At 58.9% G+C, this 25326-nt stretch overlaps 1 protein-coding gene across 1 annotated transcript in view; it reads right to left on the reverse strand.

Annotated features, from left to right (window-relative positions):
- Nucleotides 1–25326, reverse strand: part of TMEM132D (transmembrane protein 132D) — a gene marked incomplete at both ends in the record, with an annotated part of 85525 nt that overhangs the window by 12427 nt on the left and 47772 nt on the right. The window contains one exon of the mRNA XM_081122785.1: nucleotides 8463–8646. Within this exon, the coding sequence (XP_080978911.1) occupies nucleotides 8463–8646 (184 nt within the window). The remainder of the gene's footprint in view (nucleotides 1–8462; nucleotides 8647–25326) is intronic.

The raw sequence follows: 25326 nt of genomic DNA on the forward strand, positions 1-25326 counted from the left end.
TTCTGGAGAATTGATGTTAATGCCCACTCCCCGGGCTCCAGGAGAGACATCCCGGCTTGACTCTGGCTTTCGCGGCTCCTGCCTTGAAAAATCTGTGTTTCTCCAACATCTGATTTATGACGGCCTGCCATCCCGCTCTCACCTGCCCCCGTCGCCCAATCGGTCTTGCTCTGCGGCTTCCTCTCCAAGACGAAGCGCGTTTCATGAAATTTCCCATTTTTCTCTAAATCTCTGTAAGACACTGGCGGCACACCCAGGGTCGCACATGCATAAAGATGGCCCGTGGTCCCGACCTCTTATGCTCCCTGGGTAGGTTTTTAATAACGGAGAGAAAGGCAAGGACTATTATTGTGGGCAAATAATTTTTTATCCACAAGGGCGATCGATGCGGGTGAAATCCATCGTGGTGAAAGTATTCTGATAAGGATATATCTGTGCGGAAAGGGCTGTGCAGGCTCCCACGATTGTTAAAGTCCATTAAACAGGCTCAGTCATCAGCTGGCCAGAGACTCTCATCAGACATGCATTAAGTGTGTATTTAAGCCCTACTGGGGACACTTCATTAAGACGGACACGGTGAGCTCCGCTGCTTGACTTTAATAAAAATTCCAGTCACATTAAAACTCAAATTTATGGTCACTCTTACTTTCCTTGAGAACAGAACACTGCATCGAACCCCCCCCCCCGCCCCCCGTCTACTAAAGATTGGTCCTGGCCATGATATGCATCTCGTAACTGCTTTTTCAGGTGTAATTTACATAAAATAAATCTGACTATTGTGAATGTGTAATTGGATGGGCTTGAATAAATGTATACAATTGTGTTAGTATCCCTGCCGTCCAGGTTAGAACATCCCTGTGCGCCCCCGAACGCATCCCGCCCTCCCCACCCATGGCTCTGGCTGCTGCCTGTTGCTCATGACCCATCACCCTTTATCCATAGTCCGGGCTCGATGTGTTTAGATGCTCTGAGGGCTTCTGCGCCGCTGGCTGTGAGGGGGGCTGGGCCATAGTTTCCTTTCTCTGATGTCTTTCTGTGGCTATAGGACTGGAGCAATCCCGGCCTCATAAAATAAGTTGTGACGCTGTTTCCAGATTTTGAAAGAGGTCATGTAGGGTTGGTATTATTTCATCTTTTAAAAATCTAAACACATTGTCACGCAATGAGCCCCACTTAAACACCACTTTGTTCAGTGCGTGTGTGTCCACCAGTGAAACCACCCCAGAACCAGTGTGATGAAGGTGTCCGTCAGCCTCAGACTCCCCGTGGCCCTGGTCACCCAACCCACGCTGCCCACCACCTCCCCGCTAGCCCACCTCCTGGCCAGAAGTCCGCTCTCCCTCACCATACAGTACTTTGCATTTTCCACATTTTCATATAAACGGGATCATTTCGTATGTATCACTGTAGCAGACAGCTAAGTTTGAGAACACCTGGACTGCGGGTCAACTGTCACCCCCCAAAAGATACATTCAGATACCAGCCCCCAGGACTCCGCGGACGTGACCTGGTTTGGAAATGGGTCTTTGCAGATGTAGCCAAGCTCCGAGGAGGCCCTGCTGGACGAGAGCGGGCCCTGATCCAAGGGCTGGCGTCCTCCCATGAATGGAGACATTTGGACACAGAAGCGGGGAGAGAGCCACGTGGCCACAGAGGGCAGAGCCCACATGCTGAGGAGTGCCAGGGACACAGCCACCAGGGGCAGGAAGGACCGTCCCCTGGAGCCTTCGGAGAAGCAGGCCCCGCCCACACCTCGATGTCAGACTTGTACCCCTTGACCGGGAGAGGATGGCTTTCTGTCATCTGAAGCCACCAAGTGTGTGGGAGCTGGTGTGGCAGCCCCAGCAAAGTCAGTTGGAACAACTGTGACTCCAGTCCCCGGGCCAGGGACTCGGGTTTCCTGAACACATCACACTCCCTCTCACTGTATTAAACTGGTCCCCCCGTAGCGAGGAAAAGGGAGGCATTAGTGGCGTCTGTCTCCCCATCCAAGCGGGGGGCACCCATTTCCTTGCACTAGAGATAAAAGTTGGACGGGCTTTACGGCAGGATGTTCGGAGAATACGTCTGAGCACCAAGGAAACGGAAGAGAGCGGTAATCGCACCGGCCAGGCAGGGCCGTGGTTAAAATTCTGTACACCCCCAGGACTCTCTCCAATATGTATGTAATTTGCTTGTTTTATGTGGAAACTGACCCCCTGGCTGAGTTTTTCTGTCACACGGATGCCGCTCGTCTCCCATTCCATTTCTAAAGTAAATTTGTTTCCTCTGCGTCCTTAGTTTCAGCAAATTGGTTTGGATTCCCCCCAGGGTGGCAATAATTAGGATGCTCAAGCAGACAGCGCGTTACACAGGGGCTGGGCAGCAGGACTTCGCAGGCATTTCCGTGGCGTGAATGGAAATTGTAACATTGTCCCAAGTGAGAGGCATCCTTCCGGACGCCACATTGTTTCCCAGCCACAGCGTCATGTAACAGAAGAAACGAGGGGAGTTGTCAGGACCCAGGCGCAGAAGCGTTTCTAGATTTGTGATCAAAGAATAAGTGAGAAGCTCTGAGATTCTGAGCGTTGAGTTCGCCTGAGTCCTCGTTACCTTCTTAGGGGTGTTTTCTTCCCGACTGGACTCTTCACGGTCGGGGCGCTGGGCCTTGTTTGTAAGATACTTCGAGCTCAACACAGGCCTCCCTAAGCCAATGACCTTCCCCCCAAAACTCGCTCCACTGTTCCCGTCTCAGAGAGGGGCCCCCCTTCCACCCAGCTGCTCCGGTTGCCAGCCTCGGAGGCTCCCAGCCGCCTCCCCACCTCCCTCCCCACCGGTCCCTGTCCTGTCCATTCCACCTCTGACTCCCCGCAGCACGTCCCCTCCTCTCCGTAGCGTCGTATCCAGCCCAGTCCCCAAATCCCTCACCCAAGCTGCCATCTCCTCCTGCCCGGGTTTGGCGGCAGGAGCTCACTCACGGGCCGGCCCCAGCTGAACGCCCTCAGTAACCAGGTCACCGCCCTCCAGCCAGGAGAGTCCTTCCTAACTGCCGACACCTGTCTCCCGGCCATTCCCCACCCGGCTGAAACCAATTTCAACACTTTCTTTCCTTTGCTCTCGAAGCAGCGGAACCTCCCTCGACGTGGCCCTCAGGCCCCTTGTGATGCAGCCGTCTGTCAGATGCGCCCATCTTCCGTCCGCCCGGGTGGCGCTCCTCGGGCGCCTCTGCCTGTGGTCCCTCCCGCCACCGGTGGCCTCCTGGAGCACTGTCCTCTCCACTCCCCTGGGTGCCTCCCACCCCCAGGCCCCTGCCTCAGCCCCAGGCCCCGGAGGAGACCCCTCCGGAGTGTTCTAGCTCCCGTCCCAGCACCTGTCACAGATAAAATTCATATTTACATGTAATTATTTGATTACGATCTGTGTCCCTCCCGGAGCCTGTGCTTGTCAAGGGCAGAGCCCAAGCTGCTTTGTCTGCGTCTTATCTCGGGCTCTAACGCAGGGCGTGGAGACGGCAGATGACCGCAGATGTGTGCTGCGGGGGTCACGCCGGAGGAGCCGTGACTGTGAAGGTGGACACGTGAGGGGCAGACCGACCACGTCGGAGCAGCAGGAAGGGTCTTCCCGGGGATCTCACTGCTCTGGGGGGTCCTGAGAGCGAGGGAGGGAGTCACCTCCCGTCAGAGGGCGGACCCGCTGACTGCGCCAGGGGTGCCTGGTGACTCCATCCCTAGGTCAGGGGCACCGACCCCCAGCAAACACAAAAATCTGTGTGTAACTTTTTTTTTTTTTAATCTTCACCCGAGGATATTTTTCCATTGCTTTTCAGAGAGAGTGGAAGGGGGAGAGAGAGAGAGAAACATCGACGTGAGAGACACATTGATTGGCTGCCTCCCGCGGGTGCCCCGACCGGGGCAGGGGATTGAGGCTGCAACCCAGGTACATGCCTGTGACCAGGAATCGAACCCGGGGCCCTTCAGTCCATGGGCCAACACTCTAACCACTGAGCAACACCGGCCGGGGCTCATCCAACCAATTTTTCTGCCCATTGAGCTGGTATCAGAGGTATGAAAACTCTACAAGCGCCGATATGGATTTTCTTATTAATGCCTCTTCTTCTGTCATCGAAAAGGTGTTTTAAAAGCTTTCTCAGTAGCTCGTTTTATTTTCTCTAAAATCGCCTATCAGCAAGTGGCTAAAGCTGAAATCAATGTGCGGATTTTCTCTGCGAAGGGTACGGATTGGATTGCTGTCCATCGATATTTCGCCAGCTCCTGGGGTTTGGGGTGAGCCCAGAGGTTTCTCCGCCTGTCGGGCCTCGAAGCCAGGCGGGGAGGCCCAGGTTCGCCGAGGGCCAGCGCAGGGCGGGTGTTTTAAAGGGTGACATTTACGAGGGACGCCTGGAGCGGCGGCTTCTCCCTCCATGCTCGGCATTCCCCGCACGTGCAATGCCGTCAGCCTCGCGGACGTTGCTAACCCAGCTCACGCTCCAGGACATTCTGCAGAGTCTCGCTGACCACAGACTGAACGTGAGGGGCCTTCTCTGCGGGGCGTGGTTCTGTGGCTTCTCACCCTTCCTCACAAAGACAGGAGGCAGGACGCTAACGTGGGTCACCCCGGCCATCGCGGGCTGTGGGAGGGAGGACAGACGCACTCCGCCGGGCATAGCGACATCGCGAGAGTCCCCTCGGGACAGGCGGGTGTCCCCCTCCCACGGCGGGGTCACCGGGAGCAGCCGGCTGGTGCATTCACAGACCGTGGTTCTCTGTGGCTGGAACAGTGTCCCTGGGGCCGGAGGCCACCGGCCCGGCCCCCCCAGAGCAGGTTTTCATGATCGAACTGGAAAGGACAGGGAACTCGGGTGTTTCCAGGTGACAAAGCCCTGAGCTGGCAATTACAGCTCCACAGAGAAGTCAAGCACCACGGGTCAGGTATTCGCACACCTGGGACACAAAACTGAAGTCGAATCTGTGGTTACTCTCTCTCCTGACGTGGCCCGTGTGCGAAGGCGGGCAGGGTCCTTCCACGTCGAGCGGGAGCAGCTGGTCCCCGCGAGCCGTGAGCTCCCCCTGCGACCCCGAGACTAGGAAGCTCGCCCAGGGCCCGCGCTGCGCGAGGCGTCGGCCAAGGGGCCCTCTGTGCTCGCTCCACGCCGAGGCTGTGCCACAGGCGGCCACGTCCCCATCAGCTCGGCGACGATGGACTCACCCGCCCTGTGATCTCACACTCATAAACTCGGCCGTCCGGCAAGGACGCTGAGGACGCCGAATATTATGAACCCACCGAGTCCGTCCCACGTGGAGGGAGACGGTGCAGACGGACTGGAGGTCAGGCTGGATCCCGTCCCATTGCGCGGACATCGCGAGGGCGCCGGGCGAGAGCCAGACACATCGCTGGTTCCCGCCGGGCGGTGGGCTTGGGCGCCCGTGGGGACGGGCTGGTTTTCACTAAAACGCTGCCCCGAGACTCCTCTTCGGGTGCTCGGGGTCCAGAGGCTGCCGTCGGGTGGCTCCGGGGGCAGCCCGACCGCAGTGGGTGCCTGGTTGTGTTTGGGCACTGAAGGCCACTGACTCCCGCACGGCAAGATCGTGTTTACAATCAGGGCTCCTGGGATCACCCCTAGATGCTCCCGGGGCAGCCCGGGGCGGAGACGACAGGGCGGGGGGAGGTGGCCTCCCTGCAGGGCCCCCCGATGGCTCTGTGCCTGTGCCAAAGGTCCGAGCAGCTGTTCGGCCGGCTCCTCCTCAGCCCCGGCCCCTGGCTCCGGCGCCTGCATCTCCCGGCCCCTCGCGTCTCGGGAGCCCGGGGTCACCGTCTGCGGCACGGTCTGCTGCCGTCGCTGCTGAGCTCGTGTTAAACTCGCTCCGGGTTTCCCTAATCAGCGAGGCCATCTGTTTCCCGCGGGGACCCCTGGCCCGCTGGCCGTTTTCCAGGTGTGAGCCTAGGATCGTCCCCGCGGCTCTGAGGACCGCTCAGCCTCTTTCCACCTAAATGGCTTTCACCGTCTCCGCCAGCTCAGGTGAATGTCTGTCACTGCCCTAGAGACACGGAGGCGGCGACACGGCCCAGGCTCCGCCTGACGGGCGGCTGAGCTCAGGACGGGGACCCAGCCCCACCGGTCAGGTCCAGTTGTCATAGAAACGCCTGGACCAGGTGCCACCCGAGTGTCGAGTCTCAGGCTGAGGGTCAGAGACGAGTCCTGAGGGCTCAGGCCATTCCCTCAGCGCCGTTGGGACGGACGGAACCAGCCAGCCCAGGACCCGTCACCCCCGCCGAGAACCAGTGCCCGGGACACGCCCACGCCACCGAGTCTAGGCAGGGCTCCCGCAGGTGACAGAGTCACGTTTGGCCTCGTGTCCACAGGGGAGTGCACTCCACCGTCACCGGCACAACCCCACGCTGCGAGCGGGAGAGTGAGCACACGCGTGTCGCGTGGGAAACATGAACCGTTTGTTTCATGAGATGAGTGGGCCTCTCACGTGTGCGGTTAACAAAAGGCTGAGTGGCCGTCTCTCTCTCTCTGATGTTTCTCTCTCCCTCTCCCTTCTTTTCTCCCAGAATCAATGAAAAAAACACACACACATATCCCCAGGTGAAGGCTGGGAAAAAAACCCAAAAGGTTCGATCTGGGAGTTACAAGCAAATTCGCTATCTTAACAGCCTGTATCGTGTGTGTCTTACTGTGGTCATGTGAGGAAGAAATGCACCCTCTCCCAGAACCGTGGCAGGACCTGGGCCCCGTCACCGCGCAGGCGTCACAGGACGACCCCGCTTTTTACGCAGAGCCACCGACTCCCTTCGGAGCGACAGGCTTCCCGAGGCACCGCCCGCCGGCCCCCCCGCCTTGAAGGGGAGCACGTTAATGGAGCCTGAATTAATTTTCTGGGTGTTAGAAGTGCAAACAGGGCTAATAAAAGTGACACAGGGACTTTCCCCAAGAAGGATGTCCGGCCTGTGAGGAACGGCTGCCGCGTAGATGGAAATTAGCCTCCAGACAACGCTAATTATACTTTACCCGTTAGCGGGAGGGTAATTGAGCCCCTGGCTCCCCAGTAAGGCAACCCCCGCCGGCTTCCTAAAGGGGAACCGCAGTGTTTAATGTTCTAATCAAGATGCAACAATGTAGCGCCGGGTGGAGAGGAGGGGAGGACACACTGTAGCAGGGACGCTGAGGGCCAGCGCCTCCGCGGTTCCTGTAACGCCCGCCCCCTCCCGCTGCTGCACCAGGAGGAGCCTCCGGAGGCTCGGGGCAGACGGGTGACGGCAGGAACAGAACCACCAACGGCCTCCACAGAGGGGCGCTACCGTCCCACGTGGAATAAGGGACCAGGGGGCTCTGTACCTCTGCAGTGGAAGACGAGCTAACGGAGCCTCATCCACGAGCCCGGACACCTGCGCTTTTCCGAGTGAACCACGCGGTCACTCCCCTGCTGTCGCCTGGCAACCGCCACAGCGCCTCTCATTCAAAGATTAACTCCCGGAGATCTTTCACCCCTAGATAATCACACCTGTCAACGTTTCCTGATGGGCTCTGAGGGGAGATACCGGAGATGCACCCACAAGTCGCCGCACGCCTCACTGTCACTGTCACAGTAAACGTACTTTGTGACAGGAGGCGGCTCAGAGTGTGGTCGGGAGCCTGACAAGCCTTCGCGTTGTGAAAATTCACATGAACCACGTCTCATTCCTTCGTGGGGGCTCCTGAAGAGCCCGGGAAGGCAGCGCCCGGGGGGTGTTGTGTGGACCACTGACGTGGACGGGTGGCTGGTCCTCCCACAGACAGTGTTTTCTGTTCCACGGGCTCCGGGGCGCTGGTCCCTCCTGGGACGAAAGCCCGTCCATGTTGCCCAAATGCCAGGAGGCAGGCAGACTTACATGATCGACACCTTTCCAATTACAGATTACAAGGAGGTGACCTATGAGCGCAATGAGGTAGCTCACTCCTCTGTGATGCTTTTTTAAAAAATTAGTTCCCACGTGAGTAAGATGACACTTTCCATTAAATCAGTATTTACAGCTTCTCTGGAAAAATAAGATCCTAAGAATTCAGAACCTGGGCTTCCCACGTGGTGAACACTGGCCTGGCACCTGCCACGCCACCCGCCACACCACCCGCCACGCCGCCTGCCACGCCGCCTGCCACACTGCCTGCCACGTTTCACTCACACGCTCAAGCAGCTCCATCTCTGTGCTTGAGACCCCTAAACAGTCACATTGCGTGAAACAAACATTCACTAAATCATCGATACTTTCCACATAACAGAGGACCCAAACCTATGCCTGGAGTTCGATTATTTCCTAACTAACATGCTATTAATCTACTTTAGAATAATGCACCTTTTAGAATTGGCTATTTGCAGCCGACGTCTCGGTCCCAGTGCCCCCACCCGGTCCTCACGGACCTCTCCCCACCACATCTGGGTCACAGTGCGGAGCCTCCCTGCCCCCAGGTCCCGCGTGCCCGGCCCAGGCAGGGCTGCTCTTACCATGGCCAGCGGGATGACACTGATCAAGTCCTTCTGGCTGACATAGATCTTGGAGACCCCCAAGTCTGACGTGATGTCTCCTGGGTACTCGACCTGCCACGTGATGAGCTGTGTGGCCGGCGGGTCGCTGGGTGCTTCGACTTCCACATCAATCTGCATGACCTCGTCAGAGGCGCCGTCAGCCCTGGAGGGGAGAGAAGGACCCTGAGGGTCAGGGCGCGCACCCTGGGCAGGGACGGCCACACGGGGCCAGCTCTCAGGGCACTCACAGCGCCCGTGAAGGGCGTGCAGACAGGCAGCCCCCAGGAACGAGCCACTGTCACCAGGACCCGGGCATTCGCCCGGCCCGAGACACCAGCCTCACTGTCCCCAGCTGTGGTCTGGGAGCCCCGATCGCAGAGGCCAGGTCTGGGCGCCTGCAGCCCTTGCTCGCAGCTGCAACGGGCCCTGAGCCACGGGGGGGAAAGCGGCCCCCAGCTTCCAGGTCCGGACGCAAGACTCCCTCTCTCGGCTTCTTAACTCCATGAGGGACGCTGGCTTGGGTTAGAACCGGAACGCGTCTCACTTCTTTTCCTAACACACATGTGTTTTTAAAGCCTGGAAGGCCCAGGGTGCCACCACGCAGATTTCTCTCTGTATCTAAAATTTACAAGGTCGTGGGGACCAGGTTCCCATTCGGGAAAGGAGATAACCCTCCGGGCTGTCCCGAGCCCCGCCGTCCGCGTGGGCCCTCGGGGGAGGGAGGTTCACAGAGTCAGCAGAAGCTGTGTTCGGGGCTCCGTGCACCATCCAGGCCGTGTGGGGCCTCCCGCCCCGCGGTGGCTCCTGGGTGCGGGGACGACACCCCGCCCCGCACACCGACGGCCTCCTGTTTCCCCCTCAGTCCCATAACCTCAGGCACACTCAGCAATCCTGATTCCGTGAAAAGACGGGAGTTTTCTCACCACCCATCCCCACATTTTACTTCTGGAGTCCACCTTAGCAAAACCCCGTTAAACACCCTTCCATATACTCAGACTTTCCCCATTTATAACTCACTGCTCCTACCGGGACCCGCCAGCCTCCGTCGCACACAGACGGACGTCAGTGATCTTTGAAAGGGGGTGTTTCCTCCGTGAAAGAGGCTCCCAGCCTTTCCGGGTGACAGAGAGACGTGGCTAACGTGAGAGAGGTGGAGACTCAGGAGGCACAAACATCTTCGCGCAGGAACAGGAGGAAAAGGGAAAATTCTGTTTCATGTGAAATGCCCGTGACAGGGTCCTGGCGCTGCCCCCCCCCCCGCCATGGGGTCGTGTGTCCCGCTTGTGAGCTGGACCATCTGCAGGAGACAGAAACGGGAAGGAAACAAAGCTGACTCCTCGGTTCCGCGGCCTGGCATCTTCTTAAACGTAGTCACTTGGACCTGGAGAGCTGCTTATTTTTAAATATTTCTTTCTGTTGGGAGGTTTATTTACTTTAAAAGGAATTCGATTTGCATGCCACAGACACACTCGCCTTCCTGCCAGGGCTGCGGACGGTTCCAGATCCCGTCCTGTCTGCACAGCGGGTGATGGAGGCCACGGAGGCCACGGAGGCCACGGAGGCTCACGCTCAGCATCCTGATGGGGCCCTGGACGTGACTCGGGCAGAACCGACTCGGAATAAGGGGGCTGGCGAGGCAGGCGGGTGGTTCTACGTGGTTAGCGCCTGCGTGTCTCCCCGAGGGGGCTGGAGGGGCTCCCTCTTCTCAGCGAGGGCCCTGCAGGTGGCTCCCCCCAGCTCCCGACTGCGACGGGCAACTGTCCCTGGTACATTTCCCTGCAGACTTTGCACTTAGAATTTGTCATTAAAAATGTCTCCTGTGGGTCCTGACCAGGTGTCTCGGTTGGTTAGAGCTTCGTCCAACACACCAAGGTTGCGGGTTTGACCCCTGGCCAGGGCACATACAAGGAGCCACCGAAGATGCATCGAAAGGTGGAACCACAAGCCGATGTTTCTCTCCCTCTCCCTTCCTCTCTCTCTCTGTCTAAAATCAATAAAAACATATTTTTTAAAGTTTGAAAAAATCAATAATGGCAGCGATCATCCTGGATGGTGGTCAGGCCTGAGCATAGATCAGGAGTGAGCGTCGTGAAGGGCGTGGGGGTCAGGGGCACGGTGGGTGCCATCGGAAGGTAACCGCCTGGAGGCAGGCGCGGGCTCGCTTCACCGCACGGTCTCCCGGGCCCGCGCCTTTAATTCAATCAGCAGATTGCACTTAATGAGCCTGATTATGGGTAATAAACGGCAAACGTGCGCCGTCCCGGGGAGGCCTCTGCTCCATCTGCGGTTAACGCCCCGGAAGCCCTGGGCCCTGCAGCCCCGCCCGGTCGGCGCCCGACTCCGGCCCTAACTCTGTCAGGCTCGCAGACTCGCGGGCGGTCACATTCCAGGCTGGACGGTGTGGGCGCGGCCGGGAAGCGGGAAGCCGCCTCGGCCATGCGTCTGGAGCTGCGCCTGTCACCGGGCGGCACCTACCAAAGGTCTGTGAGTGAACGAGCTGAACGGACGGACGAGTGAGCGATGGGTGTCTGGAGTGAGAAGTGGAAAATACAACCGCGGGACCTAAGGATGACGCACGGAGCCCGCGGTTCCAGAAACGCCTGTGGCGGTGCCGACACCTGCCGGTCGGCGGGCGGGACCGGCCGCGTCAGGCGCAGTGAGAGGGCCCCGGACGCCGTAACCAACCTCCTTGCTGGCGTCTCACTTTATGTCTCTAAGTTACAGTCACACGATAAAACCCGCTGGGTGAAACTAAAAGTATAAAAAAATAATGAAGAAAAACTGCCATCATTTAAATGGGATTTTTTTTCTTATCGGTGGTGAAAATAACAGCACCGTTTATCACCGACGGCGCTTTGGCCCCATCAGAACGTGGCGGGGACGACAGCCGCTGACGGGGAGGCAGCTAATGGGAATCTCCGCAAACAGCACAGGGGTTTGGGGCGAACGGTAACTGTCCCCTGGGCCCGCTCGGGCGCAGACACACCCGAGGAGCAGTTCCCGCTTCTCACGGGCCGTTTCCATCGGATCGGTGCCCCAAGCCTGCCCGTCCGCGGCACTGGCGGTGAAACCTCAGTAATTGAATCTCTTGATTTAAACGTACGTTGCGGTGACCGTAGCTTCCCGCGGCCGCAGGAAGTCGTGCGGAGTCATCAGGGGGCCGTTCCCTCCATGGCAGCTTCCCCGTGACGGATGCGTCCCACTCCCGGGGCCCACGAGCCCGGCGTCAGCCTCACACCCGGGCGTCTCGAGTCTGCCGGACGGGCACGGGCTTTGGAAAACTGGCCTCTTTTCACAAACAGGCAGCTTTGAAAACAGTGAAAACTGAGACCTGGGGTCCAGACGTGCGTGGAGAGACCCAGTGCCGGCTCCGAGCCCGCGAGGTCCCGGTTTCCTCCAAGGCTGCGGGCGCTCGTTAGCGTCTGTTTCCCACTCGGCCTTTGGGTAAAACTCTCGTCCGACCTGTAATTTCCAGGTTGGGTTTCGGGTGGTCTGGGTTCCGTTTCAGGGGCCGGGACCTGCTGCTCCGATCGCGGGCACCGAGGGCGTGCGGGGCCGTCGGACGCCCGCGGGGCGGGCCGGGCGCAGCGTCTGGCTCCCAGGAGGCCCGCGCGGGTCGGTCCACACGCTTCTCACGGAGGGGCCCAGGCCGTGCCAACCGCTGGCGTCTTGTTTGTCACCCCTTTGGGACATTTGGAAATTTCCTCCGTGTTGTTGCCAGACGACTGTCTCTCGGTCTCTTCTCGGGTGATTAACTCTTCACAGGAGGCAGCGAGTGCCACCGGGAGCGGGTCCGAGGGAAAGAAAGATGTCGGCCCGAGTCCGGGCTCCCGACTCTCGGGCCACGAACCCCTCTGAGGACACGAGGGACGCTGGCGAACGCCTCGCACCCGAGCTGTGTGCGCCGTTCACAGGCCTCAGCCAAGTCGGTCTTCTGTATCCACTAGGTAGAAAGACACCCCCAGGCCAGGCCGCGCCAGCGCAGGAGAGCCCACGCCGACGGCGCCCACACTGTGGCCGCGTCGCCGGATCCTTGTGGATGAGATGTCAGAGCTTCCTCCGGTCTTTCGTCTCTTCTGCTCCAGCCACAAGCGCGGCCTGCGCGGGAGACGCGGTCGCCCTGCGGGAGCCGGGACGCCGGCGGGCGGCCCCCTCGTAGGAATCGGGAATCACCACTTCCAGCCACTGGCGAAGCTACCGTGTCGCCGGCGCTGGGCGGCCGCCCTCCCACTCGGTCTAACGGCTGTAAAATAAACATATGGGGTGTGAAGCCTGCGCCCCTATAAATAGCCCGTGGCCGCGTCGCTGGCTGTGTATAAGGTAGGAGCTCGCGGGGAGCGTCACGCTCACAGGGGAGTAAACACGACCCACGCGGCTCCACGCTCAGGGGAACGCCCGCAGGCGGGCGCTCGGGAGCCTGGAGACCTGACCGCCGACGGACTTGCTTTTGGGGCTGAATCTCGTTTTCAGGCCCGTCTGCGGCCGTGGCTGGTCTGTTCGGGGGTGACCAAGTTTCGCTCCATTGCAGCCCCAGCCCCCGTCTGCTGAAAATCACTGCGGCTCGAGCTCTGTGGACGCGTCCGGCCGTCGCTGCCCGGGCGCGGGGGGGGGCGTCTCCCGCGTGGATGTTATCAGCGCGACGCCCGGGCCTCCCCGCGCCCCCCCGGGCCCCCCGCGCAGTCTCTCTGGGAGCCTCTGCTCGAGTGTTTTTCCCAGAAGCCGTTACACGTGGCAGGAGGTCACTCGCGCGTCCTTTACGGCTCCTCCAAAAGCTACGCTTTAAAAAAAAAAATCATCTTGGTCTGTGTTCAAAACCAAATGTCACCATGCAAGCGGCTCCTTAAGGACTTGGATGCGAGAATCTCCTGTGGGGTTGTGTTTTTTTTTGGCAAAATCATGTTTTTGGGGAAAACTTGCCTTACATTTGTTCACGTAAATGTCAGAAACCTGAATTAACCCTAAACTATGGCTACGAACCTTCTGTTTTCCCGCTGCACAGCCGCTGGCCACCTGTGGCTCCTAAGGACTCAATTTAATCGTACGTGGCCACAGGTGGCCAGCGGTGTCCACCGTGGACGGCGTAACGTGAGCGTTACCCCCGTGTCGCACCGGAGACGCAGGGGAAGGAGCACCGCGCGGGCTTAAAAATACCTGGTTTATTTTTGCCGGTCCTCACGGCGCCCACAGAGACGCCCAGGGCCCCCCGGGGAGGCCCATCTGTCCCGTTTGCCGCCCGGGCTCCTCTGGCAGGTTCGCTCTCGCAGGCTCTCGCCTCAGGCTCTCCCCGCCTCACCCCGAAAGGTCACCCTTCGAGCTCGGTGGTGATTCCCGGGGAACTGAGTTAGGAAGGATTCTGAGGCCACGACAGCTGGGGGGGGGGGGGAGTGTGCTGGGTCCGTCAAGGTCGCCTGTTCCGGCTCAGGAGGGGGGACTCTGGCGTGGACGCTGTCCGTGGCTGGAAGAAACACGCGGCCGAGACGCTCCCTGTTCTGTTCTTTATCGCCAACAACACTTCGAAGCTCGTTTCAAACAGTTGCACACTTTTGGGGGGATTATCTGTGAGTGCCGCCCAGTCCCGACAGCTCTAAGATGGAAACAGTGCCCGGCCGGCGTGGCTCAGCGGCTGAGCATCGACCTGGGATCCAGGCGATCGGGGTTCGATTCCCGGTCGGGGCACAGGCCCGGGTTGCGGGCTCGGTCCCCAGTCGGGGGGTTGCAGGAGGCAGCCGGTCAACGATTCTCATCATTGATGTTTCTGTCTCTCTCTCTCTCTCTCCCTTCCTCTCTCTGAAATCAATAAAGACATATTTAAAATAAAATAAAAATAAAATAAAATGGAAACAGTGACTCCAACCAAACTCACGCAAGGTAACTGCACCCCAGCGCCTCTGTGGGTGCTGACATGTCACCACTATTAACCTGCTAACTGGCACACATCTCAGGACCGTGTTTCCGTATCAGTTTTTAATCACTGCCTATGGTGCCGGAGGCAGGTTTTCGGTTTGGAGTCTTATCTGGTTGAGAAAATTCCCATCCGTCCCGACATCGAGCCGTTGGGATCTTACGAGGCATTTTATTTGGACGTTTATGACGCATCATGGAAACGATCCTGTTTCATTTATTTTGTGAATCAGTTACATTAACCCTGGCGTGGGGGGAGGTCCTGCCGCCCAGGGGACAGCGGGCAGCTCCGGGAGCGTTTCTGATGGTCACACCCGGTGGGGAGAGGCCCCAGGACATCTCGTGGGTGCACCAGGGATGCGACTGAACATCCCGCAGGGCGCAGAGCTGGGTATAAACATTAGCAGGGGTCCCAACAGCCAGGCACAGACGGGGAGGTGCGGAGGGCCGGCAAGCGCCTGAGAAACGATTTTCTCCGTCAGGAGTTAAATAAACGCACAACAAAACCACAAAGGTGACGTTTCCCCCCATCAGACCAGCGAGAGACAGGCTCGCACCCAGGCCTGGCGAGGGGGTTGGTAAACGAGAGCTTTTAGGAATTACTGTCAGAAAAATGAATTGGTTCAACTTTCCAAAAATTAATCTGGGTTGTCAGTCATAAAAAAAATCCACATATTCTTCGACCCATAAATCTCACTCGGGAATCTATCTACGGAAATAAAATCTCCGGCGTCGAAGGATGTGAGCAGAATTATTCATCGCGAGAAAACATTCGGGGGGCGCTATCAATTCTGATTGAATAAATTACGGTAAAACGAGCCTGGTGGTTCATGTGCAGATGTTCAACAAAGAAAGGACCCAGTCTCTAGGTATTGATCTTGAACAATATACAGGACATATTTCCAGGTTAAAAAAAAAAGTAAATTTGGCTAATTTTTTAAAACGCGCACACGTGCAGACCTGTAGGCAGGTGCGGCCGACAGTTGAGGTCTGAAATAATATCGTTTCAGAATTTCCCTCCTTCTTCTGCATGAAAAAGGGCTGTGAAGATCCGAACCCTGCCGGCCGGGGTGACTCAGGGGTCGAGCGTTGACCTGGGGTCCAGGAGGTCAGGGTTCGATCCCCGGGCAGGGCGCAGGCGCGGGGTGCAGGCTCCTCGATCCCCAGCAGGGGGCGAGCAGGAGGCGGCCGAGCGATGACTCTCATCATTGATGTTTCTCTCTCTCCCTCTCCCTTCCTCTCTCTGAAATCAATATACATATATATTTAAAACGCCCTCTGCAGCGTTTTGGTGGCCTGCTCGTTAGGGAGCCTGATTCTTCTCGAGTTAGGCTGGCCAATGGGTTTCACTCAAGAGCTAAATTGGGCCGACTGGTCCTGGCTGCCGGGAGCCATGTCAGGGCTGGGGGGAGAGTGTCACCGTTAATTATCAGCGTCTTCCACAGGCAGGGGCGTGGGGCGGGCGGCCGAGAGTCAGCCTGCACGGTGCCGGCCCAGTTCCAGACGCCGTTCCGACAGACCTCCGTGATGGGAAACGGAAACGTCGGGTCCAAACGTGGAAGGAGACAGCGCCCTGACGTGGCTGGGCACCTGCAACACAGGTCGCTGCTGTTTTTATGAGAAGGGAGGTCGTGGCAAGTGGAGGGGTGGCCTCAGTGCCTCCCACCCGGAACCGGCTGAGGAATTCCCCGAGCCCGGAACAAACCCCAGAGACCTCGCTCGCACCGACGGACGCCTGGAGTTCTCAGTGTAAGGAATCTGACCCGGGGCACAGGCAAAGGGGCGCCGAGTGCAGCCAGCGTCCTGTGTTCCCAAAACAGCCGACGGGCTCGTCTGGACAAGAGCTCTGGGCGCAGCCGGCCCTGCGGGGGTCAGGCTCCGGCTTCCTCTCCTGCAGCCTCTGAACGAGCGCGTCCACCGAGCGGCCGGAGGGACCTGGTCAGAGGGCACACACCCCGCGGCCCCCTTCCCTCCGTGTAAAGACGGGGGACCCACAGCGTCTGTGCCGCCGGATTCACGCGGACAGCGACTGACAGTGCGAGCAAATCTCTCAGCACGTTTCCCAGCACAGAGAAAGCGGTCGACAAATAACAATAAGTCACCGTTGCTAATAATGTTTTTATTTTCCCCACGCCCGACCCAATCAGGTGACGAAGGCTGACGCGTGCTCCCTCGCTCAGGGTCACGGGAAAGCCGGTCTGTCGGGGGCGGCGGGTCTATCGGCAGCTGGTTGAGGAGATGTTTTCCTCTCTAATAACAATTTATTCAGCCGAGCCGCAATCCATCATTCCTCCCCGTTGCGGCTGGTACGGACCCTTCACTACCCGCAACGGCTCCTGCCAGTGACGCTGGTTCGTCAGCCCCCTCAGTTAGCCAACGCTCGTTACACGGTCCCCCGGGGAGGACATGGGTCTGCAGGCGCTTCGGGCCCGCGGGGAGCGCCGGGCCGTCTCCAGCCTCCATGAACCACGTGCTTCCCCCCAAAGGCACTCTGCTGGCTCCCGCTCGTGGGTGCACGTTACCCCCGAGCCTGGAGTGCTCGCCGCCTGCCTCCCTCCCCCGTGGCTCCTGTAGGAAACTCCTGGTCACCCTCAGCCTACAAGTCACCGCCTCCAGGAAGTCTGCTCAGATACACCCAGGGTTGCAGGGACACCTCAGGTTCTCCGAGGAGCCCACGGAGCCACCCTCCCCGCCCAGGGTTTCCGGGACACGCTCCTGGCCCTGCTTTCCTCCAGCCCCACCTGACGCCCGGCAGGTGAGGGGCATCTCCAGGAGCAGGCGAGGCCGGCTCCACGCCCCCCCCTCGGGAAACAGAGCTCCAGCCAAAGTCCCAGGGACGAATCTCACTGGCCACGCTTGTGTCACATGGCCACGCCCCTCGACCAATCGCTGTGGGCCAGGGGAGGGGCTGTTCTGATTGGCCGGGGCTGGCTCAGCGCCCATCCCTGTGACTAGGGGTAGAAAGCGAAAGGGGGGCAGGTCCCCTCTGGCACCCGGGGGGCAGCTGTCAGCAGGCGAAGGACGCTGGGCGGCCAGCGGGGGGCCCTGCACCGCTCACACCTCGTGAAGAAAACGAGGCGTCCCGGGCCTGGGCATCGACGGCGGGACAGGCAGGTGGCGGCAGGAAGGGCTCCGCCGGGAGAGGGGCGGGCAGGACGTGCCACCCGGTCTGCACTGAACACTGACAACGGGGCGCTGGACGCCCGGACCCGGGTCGGCGCCAGGCCCCGAGGCCCCGCGCCCGGCTGCAGGCGCTGAGTGTCCTCGGAAGGAGGCCGCCCGGCCGCGCCAGGGGCCGGGGAGCAGCGGCCGTCGGGGCACCGGGGAGGTGAGAGCTCCTCTGGGCCGCCAGGTGACACGGCAGGGCCCGGGGTGCTCAGCACCGAGCACACGGGACAGGACTCAGCGGCGCCTGGGGATGGAGGCGACTCTCCTCGGCCCGGCCAGCGCCCCCCGGGGCCCCTCTGCGCCTGGGGACGGCGTTGGGGAGACGAGGGGACACCCCTCCGGAGGCCGTCATGACTGGGCACCCCACGGAGCTGCGCCTCCTCCGGCTGCTGCCCCGGGGGCTGCTGCTTCTCCCGCAGAGAGGAGGGCGGGCCCCCCATCATCGCCGCAGGGCGGGGGCCCCCCATCATCGCCGCAGGGCGGGGGCCCCCCATCATCGCCGCAGGGCGGGGGCCCCCCATCATCGCCGCAGGGCGGGGGGCCCCCATCATCGCCGCAGGGCGGGGGCCCCCCATCATCGCCGCAGGGCGGGGGCCCCCATCATCGCCGCAGGGCGGGGGCCCCCCATCATCGCCGCAGGGCGGGGGCCCCCCATCATCGCCGCAGGGCGGGGGCCCCCATCATCGCCGCAGGGCGGGGGCCCCCCATCATCGCCGCAGCCCTGGGGGACAAGCAGGCCGGCCCGGCGCGTCCCCACCGCCCGCCTCAGAGGCGCCTGGCCGCTGCCCGGGCCCGCGGACCGTCCGTCGGTTGCAGGCTGGGGTTTTTGTTTTTCACCCTTTCCCGTTCCCACGACGAAACCCCGAGACATCAATCACAGGCGCAAGCAGACCCGTAAACGTCCCCACCCCGGGCTCGGGTCCCCTCGGCCTCCCCGGCAGCCTCTCCCCCCTCGCGCCTCATAAAGCAGCGCCTCCCGCAGGATCCTGTGTAAACTGCTCCCCCGGCAGCCGAGCCGTCTAATTACTCCCTCCCAGGCTGCTGGCGGCTTTTTCGTTGCTTTATCCCGATGGTGCCATAAATCTATTTCCGTGTCACGCCTTTAAAATCTGGCTCCTTCCAGATGGAAACAGATGTGTCACTTTCTTTTTTTTTTTAACTTATTTTTTAAAATTTATTTTTCACTGACACGGGACACGCCCTAGTATCATGGTTTCCGGACGCTCGGCTTCCCGGGTGGAGCCTGTTCCCACGCGGCGTTCCACGCGCGGAGCCCGCAGCCGGCGGCAGGCCACTGAGCGAGCCTCCCTGGCGCTCCACACCTGCACGTCGCCTAACGCGTTAAATCAACGATAAACGATGCATCTCCTCCCCGACTCGATGAAGAAAACGGGCCCACAAACATGGGACCTTGAGAGCTAAGGGGGAGCACAGAGCGGGGTCCCCAAGACGCAGGACACCGTCGGCACAGCCGTGGGGAGGGCGCGCTCGCTGCCCGGCTTCGTTGGTTTCTATGCATGAGAGACATTCTTGCTTTAAAGACGCTTAAAATACCGAAGGGGAGGGACTGTGGGCCCCAGGATCCTCCAGGTGAGTCCCAGCATCGCCTGGGAGCCTGTCAGAAATGGGCACTTTCCAGAGCCACTGAAATAAAACTCCCGGAGGTCGCCCAGCCGTCCGGGTGGTAGGCCCCGCAGGTGATTCCGAGTGTTAAAGCCTGAGGACATTAAACAGCCGGACGGGAGCAGGACGGTGACTCCACGCCGCTGGTCGCCTACCTGTCAAGGCGCAGGGCCCCGCCGGCACCGAGCGCGGGGAGGACACCGGAGCACAGCACCCGCTCTTACAGAGCCAAGAGGAACGGCCCAGGTGCATCCGAGGTTCACCACCAACCTTGGGGGCAAAGACCCAAACCCACTGGCTCCCGCTGGGGCCACCCCGGGCCCCGGGCAGACAGGTTTTTGGAAGAACGAATGGACGCACCGCGGCTGTGTCTGCGCCGCTTCGACTTGGTCATTTGTCGTCTCCGCTGAAGATCCAAACCACAGGCACCATGTCTCCAGGGTGGAACCAGAGAAAACATTGTCCAACACGCTGGTTAGAAGCCCCGGGTCCCGGCTGGAGGCAAAGCCAGCGTCTGACTGCCCACCTGCCTCTGTCTTCCCCCTGGGGTCCTGCTCCCCTCCGAGCCTTTCCGAGTCTGCCTGGGCCGTGGACGCACCTCAAATCTACGGACAGGGAGGTGCCGTCCGGATCAATCTTTATTCCCGGGCAATCAGGCACCCGAGCATCCTGAGGTCTCTGTAGAGACAGCTTGTAAACGGGGGTATTGATCTGGGGCCTGAATTTGTAGTTTTGGCTATAAAAGCACTTTGTTGTTGTGGGTCGGCCACGAGATGAACGCATTTGGGTTGTTAACTTAAAGCAGATCCTGCGGGTAGGGGCGCGGCTGGCGGAGGCTGCTCCGCGGGGTGGCTGAGCGGTTCCCGCGCATTGCTTCAGGCAATGGGGTGCCTACGGCACGTCTGGAGTTGGAGTTCACGCAGCAGGCACCCTGAGGTCCCCGGGGGGCAGTGACACGAGCCAGCATCTGGGGAGGGCTCCTGCCTCTGCGACTGCACAGAACCAGGGTTCCGCGCGATTCCTAATTTATTCACCCGCCTGGCGATGGACTCTGTGTGTTGAGTGTCCGGGGGGGTTGCCCTTTTTTCTCAGGTGAAGATGTTACCGCTCACAGAGCAGAGGACCTGCCCAAAGGCACAGAACTGTGAAGCCGAGGGTGGAGCTCAGGCCTGTCTGTCTGTCTGTCTGTAAAAGCTGCATCCGTTAAGGGGGTTGCACATCCTGTGGGACTTGCCCATAAGGAGATCCGGTCATGTGACAATAGCTTCTCACGTAAGAAATGGGCATTTGCCAACACAGGTGCCCGCCCTCTGGCTGACGCCGACCAGCAGGCTGCCTTTGCCCCTTTGGTCCAGGGAAAGCAGAGGGCGACTGCGGCCGGCGAGAACATAATTCAATTACAGTTGTAATTTAACTGCACTTTATTGAAGTCATGTGAACACTGGTCAAAATGTCGTTTAATCTAGACGCTGAGCTCACCAGGAACGTTAGGTAAAGAGGACGGAGCCCTCCTGCGTGACAGCTCGTGGCTGTCCCCACGCCCGGGCCTGGGGGGATTAGGTCCCATTTCATAGCCCCGGCGGGATATTTCCACAGGGCCATTGCGTTTCATTCTCACAATTCCTCCCGTAGATGATCCAGGGTCAAAACAGTGATGCTTAACTCAGTGTGAACCCGCCTGCACTCCCTGTAACATCCTGACCTTGCTCTGAACCTATCTTGACTCAGGTCTTTCTTCTTAAAAGCCTGTCGCGAGCACGTCACTTACTGTCTCGACTGCCCGGAACGCGTCCCCTGGATCAACCCGTCTCCGGGGGCAGGAAGTTTACTGTCTTCTACAGTGCTGGGCACGTGTCACGGTCATTAAATGCCTCCTCCCTGATTAACATTTTTGCTCGACAATTTTGTTTGCTATAAAATATCACCCCACGAGCTGGAAAGGTTGCCAAGACTGCAGCATGTTTGAGGAGCAGGCATCCAGCTCTCCGGGGACTCGACAGGCGGAGTGTTCAACCTGGGTGGTCAGACAGATGACTTCTTGTTGCTTTTCTCAAAAGCTCTAACTTGTTCCCTTGCAACTTTGTATCTTAGCTTGTAACAAAGTAACGCTGACCTGGTGGCTTATAAACGACAGTTATTTCTCCCGCAGGTTAGAGGTCCCTGCCCTGTCTCCTCCCCCTTCCAGGGGGTGAGTACTCTGGGGACCCAGGTGCGCTAAGATCATGAGATAAGCATGTGGGTACAAGCGTTTGGTGTGGAGGGGACCCCAGGACCTGCTGCAGAGGTGTGTGAAAGTTAGAAGGATGGGGCTCAGTCCAAGAGAGGGAACAGAACACGCCAGATGTCCAGACCGGGGGGGGGGGGAGACAAGCTGGGGGCAGCTCTCGGCAGCATTGACTCCCCAACATCACCAGCCTATCCCACCGATGAGCTGAATGGACCCCACAAACCAGAGAACCTCCCCTAGAAAGTCTCGGGTGTTTGCATCTGGAAGCTGTGAGAGTGAGGTCAGCTTCCAGCTCTACAGTGAAGGCACTGGGCTGTGGGGTCAGGCTCTGTCCATGTCAGCCACACGGGGACCCTAAAATCTGCTGCCTAAGTGGACCAAACCCACCTCCATGGGGAGCCCGTCCTTCTGAGGGGCCCCGCATGGCCAGCATGCTCACTGCTGGGCCCTCGGGGTGCCGGGGGCTGCTGTCTGCAGAGGGCGGGGGGGGGGGCTCTCCAATCACGTGGGCCCGCGGCCGGGCAGGTTCCACGGGGCGGGCGGACTCGGCAGCTCTCCCAGGGGCACAGGTCCTATGGAGGGATCCGAGGACGCGAGTCCACGAACCCTGAGTGCCAGTCCCTGGGGGTTAGAAGGCACGTTTGTCACGGCGGGAGGAGAGAACATCCTTTATTTATCAGTTAGTTAGCTTGATGGATAACTTCTGTGTCTGGAGACATATGCTGCGTGTAGCAGACGGTCCCTGAGCTCCACCTCGCTGGCTCGCTTGGCCCGACTTCCAGCTGCTGAAACCTGCGTCTCGGCGTCTCTGGGCCCTGGTTCCTGCTGGTGTAGCTGTCAGAGCCGCGGGCAGGAAATGCAGAGGAACGGGGCTCCCAGGAGCCCCCCCAGAAAAGCCTTTCCTTCCTTGTCTCATGTCCCGTCTCCGTTCCTAGTGTTTCCCTTCAGGTCCACAAAAATCTATTCATGCTCAAATGCCTGTCTCAGCGCCCGCTCCTGGGAGAATCCAAACCAAGCGGCATCTGGGCCTCTGTCTACCGGCTCGTCCCGGGGCCCACAGATGTGCGGTGGGCCTGCGGTGACCGCCCTGCCCCCTCTTTGACGCCTCACTACAGCCAATGAAGAGGGTGGTATCAGGGTCCCCATTTGAAACTGGGCCACTGAGCATGGAAGTTATTTGCAAAGTCATGACCCACAGATGTGCTCTGTTTGGGCTCAACGACACTGTCAATATTTGAAAACTCCACCTGAACATCAGAATTTCTTTCTTCTCAGGAAATAATGCTGCCATCCCAGACCCACGGCCCCGCAGAGCCACAGCCGACAGGATCCGAGCTTCAGGGGCTGTCAGGCTGTGGCTCAGTTTGCCGCAATACCCCCCTCCTCCCTGTTGCTCACTCATGCTTCCTGCCCCCTGCGGCATTTCATCCTGGACCAGTGTCAGGCTGGGTCTGTTGGTTAAAAATGAAAACAGGACAGTGTTACTTAATGAACACTTTGTAACGTCTAAAAGATACCAAGTTGAACAACTTCCTGGGTTGAGCTCCGAGTTACTTTTTACTTTGTTTCTTTCTTTCTTGAGTTAAAATTTAGTTAAGAAATAACCAGCAAGTGCCAGTTTCAAGCCAATTAAGGACAGTTTGGGCGACAAATTCAGAACTTGGAGACCGGCTGGTTATGAAATGCGTCCTCGGGGACACGCTTCCTGCTCAGGAACTCACGGAAACACAATTAAGTTTTATTTTAAGGACACATGAGCGAGCTTTTCACTCCAGAGCGAAGACATCGAGACAGGAGCGTGTGTGTGAAGACACGGAGGCTGTCACCGGAACGCACCGCGGGGACATCCGGTCGTGACCCTGTCAGCAAACGCGTTGTTCTGTAAGAGACTTGTCTGGAGGCTCCGTTCCTGGACGGATTCAGCTCCTTCATCCACTGCCGTACCCATCCGTGAGCACAGTATGTTCACACAATTCGTGTTTTCTTGAAAGAATTTACCAAGCAAATATCTGAAAAATTTTTTTTTAAAAAACACGCTGAGCTGCCTGAGAATGGATGGGAGCCGCTGCAGTGAGCAGCACACGTAAGGGGGTGGCAGGGCGAGTTTTAAGGCGTCGCTGCTCTCAGGGAAAATTGCTGAGCCGTTTAGCAGAGAATCCTACAATCAGGGGAGACGTTCGGGACCGGTTTTCGCAAACAGTGAAGGAAATGTCACTGTGACGGGAGGCGGCCTGCGGCGGAGAAAGCAGCTGGGCTGACTCAGTCTAGACCCCGCTGTGGGAGGAGCCGGGGCAGCAGCAGATCGTGAGGAGGGACCAGCTCGGGCGTGAGTAACGGAGGGGGGAGGGTTCTGGAAATGTCCCCAAGACGGTCACAGGCAACGCGCTGCAAGAAAGATCCAGGCAGGAGAAAGGAAACGCTGGATCTTGGTAGTAATAATGTGATTATATTTCTCAATTTCTGCTTATGGTGGGGGAAAAGTAATGAACGACAGGAGGAGAGGGAAGACACCCCGAGGGTCTCGGTGGCTTTCTAAGACGGAACGACACCACTGGCCACGTCCGGCACGTGGGAGACCACTGGAAACCACGGTGCTGATCACTATGTTCCTGCCTGAGACTCATTCCCGCCTCCTCGGCCCAGGGCCGACTCCGCCGTCCACACCGCTGACTCCACCAGGGTCCCGTGGCCCTCAGCTCCCAGCTGGCCTCGCGGCGGGTCCCCTGCCTGAGAGCAGAGCGGAGGAGCCTGGGGTGGGTTTCTTTCCCGCTTGTCTGCTCTGCCCCAGGCTGCTGATGGCGGCTGCATCCCCCCGAGGTCAAGCGAGTGTTTCAGGAAAGAACAGAGCAGAGGTGGTGAGGTCACCTGTGACCTGGCCTCGGAAGTCACAGGCATCACTGCGCCATCAGGTATGGGGACGCCTGGCCAGCTGCTCCAGCTAATCCCCCGACCGCCGCTGCCGACCAGGGCGAAGGGCTCGGACCACCTTCCAGGGCGGGAGCCATTTCATGCCCGACGCTGAAGTAGCACTTGCCGTAAATACTGGATGAAGTCTTTCTCCCCCCACACGTTCACTTCTGCATGCGAAATCCAATCCCCATCTCCTCGTAAATGCTGCCCAGGCCTCTGCGGCAATTTCTTAGCTGGGAGCCTGTGGCGAGGTCAGTCTGAGATCAGCGTGGAGGCGTTTTCTCTGAGCCGCGTGTAGGAATGAGGAACACGGGGAGTCGTGCTGGGCATTCCGGGATGACATTTATGTTCCAAAAAGAAAATCCACCTTCCAATACTATCAACTGAGTCAAAAAGTGTTTACTTCCTTGGTTTTATATGCTTTTAATATATATTTTAAGATTACTACAGAAGACAAAAAGGAAATCCTAATCTATCTTGCTAACAGGTAATCAATGCATATTACATGGCATAAGCATTTCACATAGTTCTGCTACATCAATCCAGAGAGAATGTATCCCTGTGTTCTCCGGTGTAAACACGAACGCGTACAATGTATCCAACGGCTAAGGGAAGCGGATGCCGGCTTTTCAGAGTCTTTGCCCGGGAGAGAAAAAGCTTCAGCACCTCTGACAGCTCCCTCCAGGCCGCTGGCCCCGCGCGGAGGAGGCGCCTTCCGCTCTCTGGGGCAGGTTGGTAGCAACATTGAAACAATGTAAACGCCTGGGTATTTCTTAGAATTAACAAAACTAATGTATGATTATTGTAACGGCTGGCAAAGAGACTGAGGCTCTAAGACATTTGGTGTGGGTTTTGTTTTGTTAATCTTCACCCGAGGATATTTTTTCCATTGCTTTTCAGAGAGAGTGGAAGGGAGGGAAGGAGGGAGGGAGAGACAGAGAAAGACACAGAGAGAGACAGAGACAGATCGATGTGAGAGAGACACATCGACTGGTTGCCTCCTGCACCCACCCC

Source organism: Miniopterus schreibersii, assembly GCF_964146895.1.
Source record: "Miniopterus schreibersii genome assembly, chromosome: 20".
NCBI lineage: Eukaryota > Metazoa > Chordata > Mammalia > Chiroptera > Miniopteridae > Miniopterus > Miniopterus schreibersii.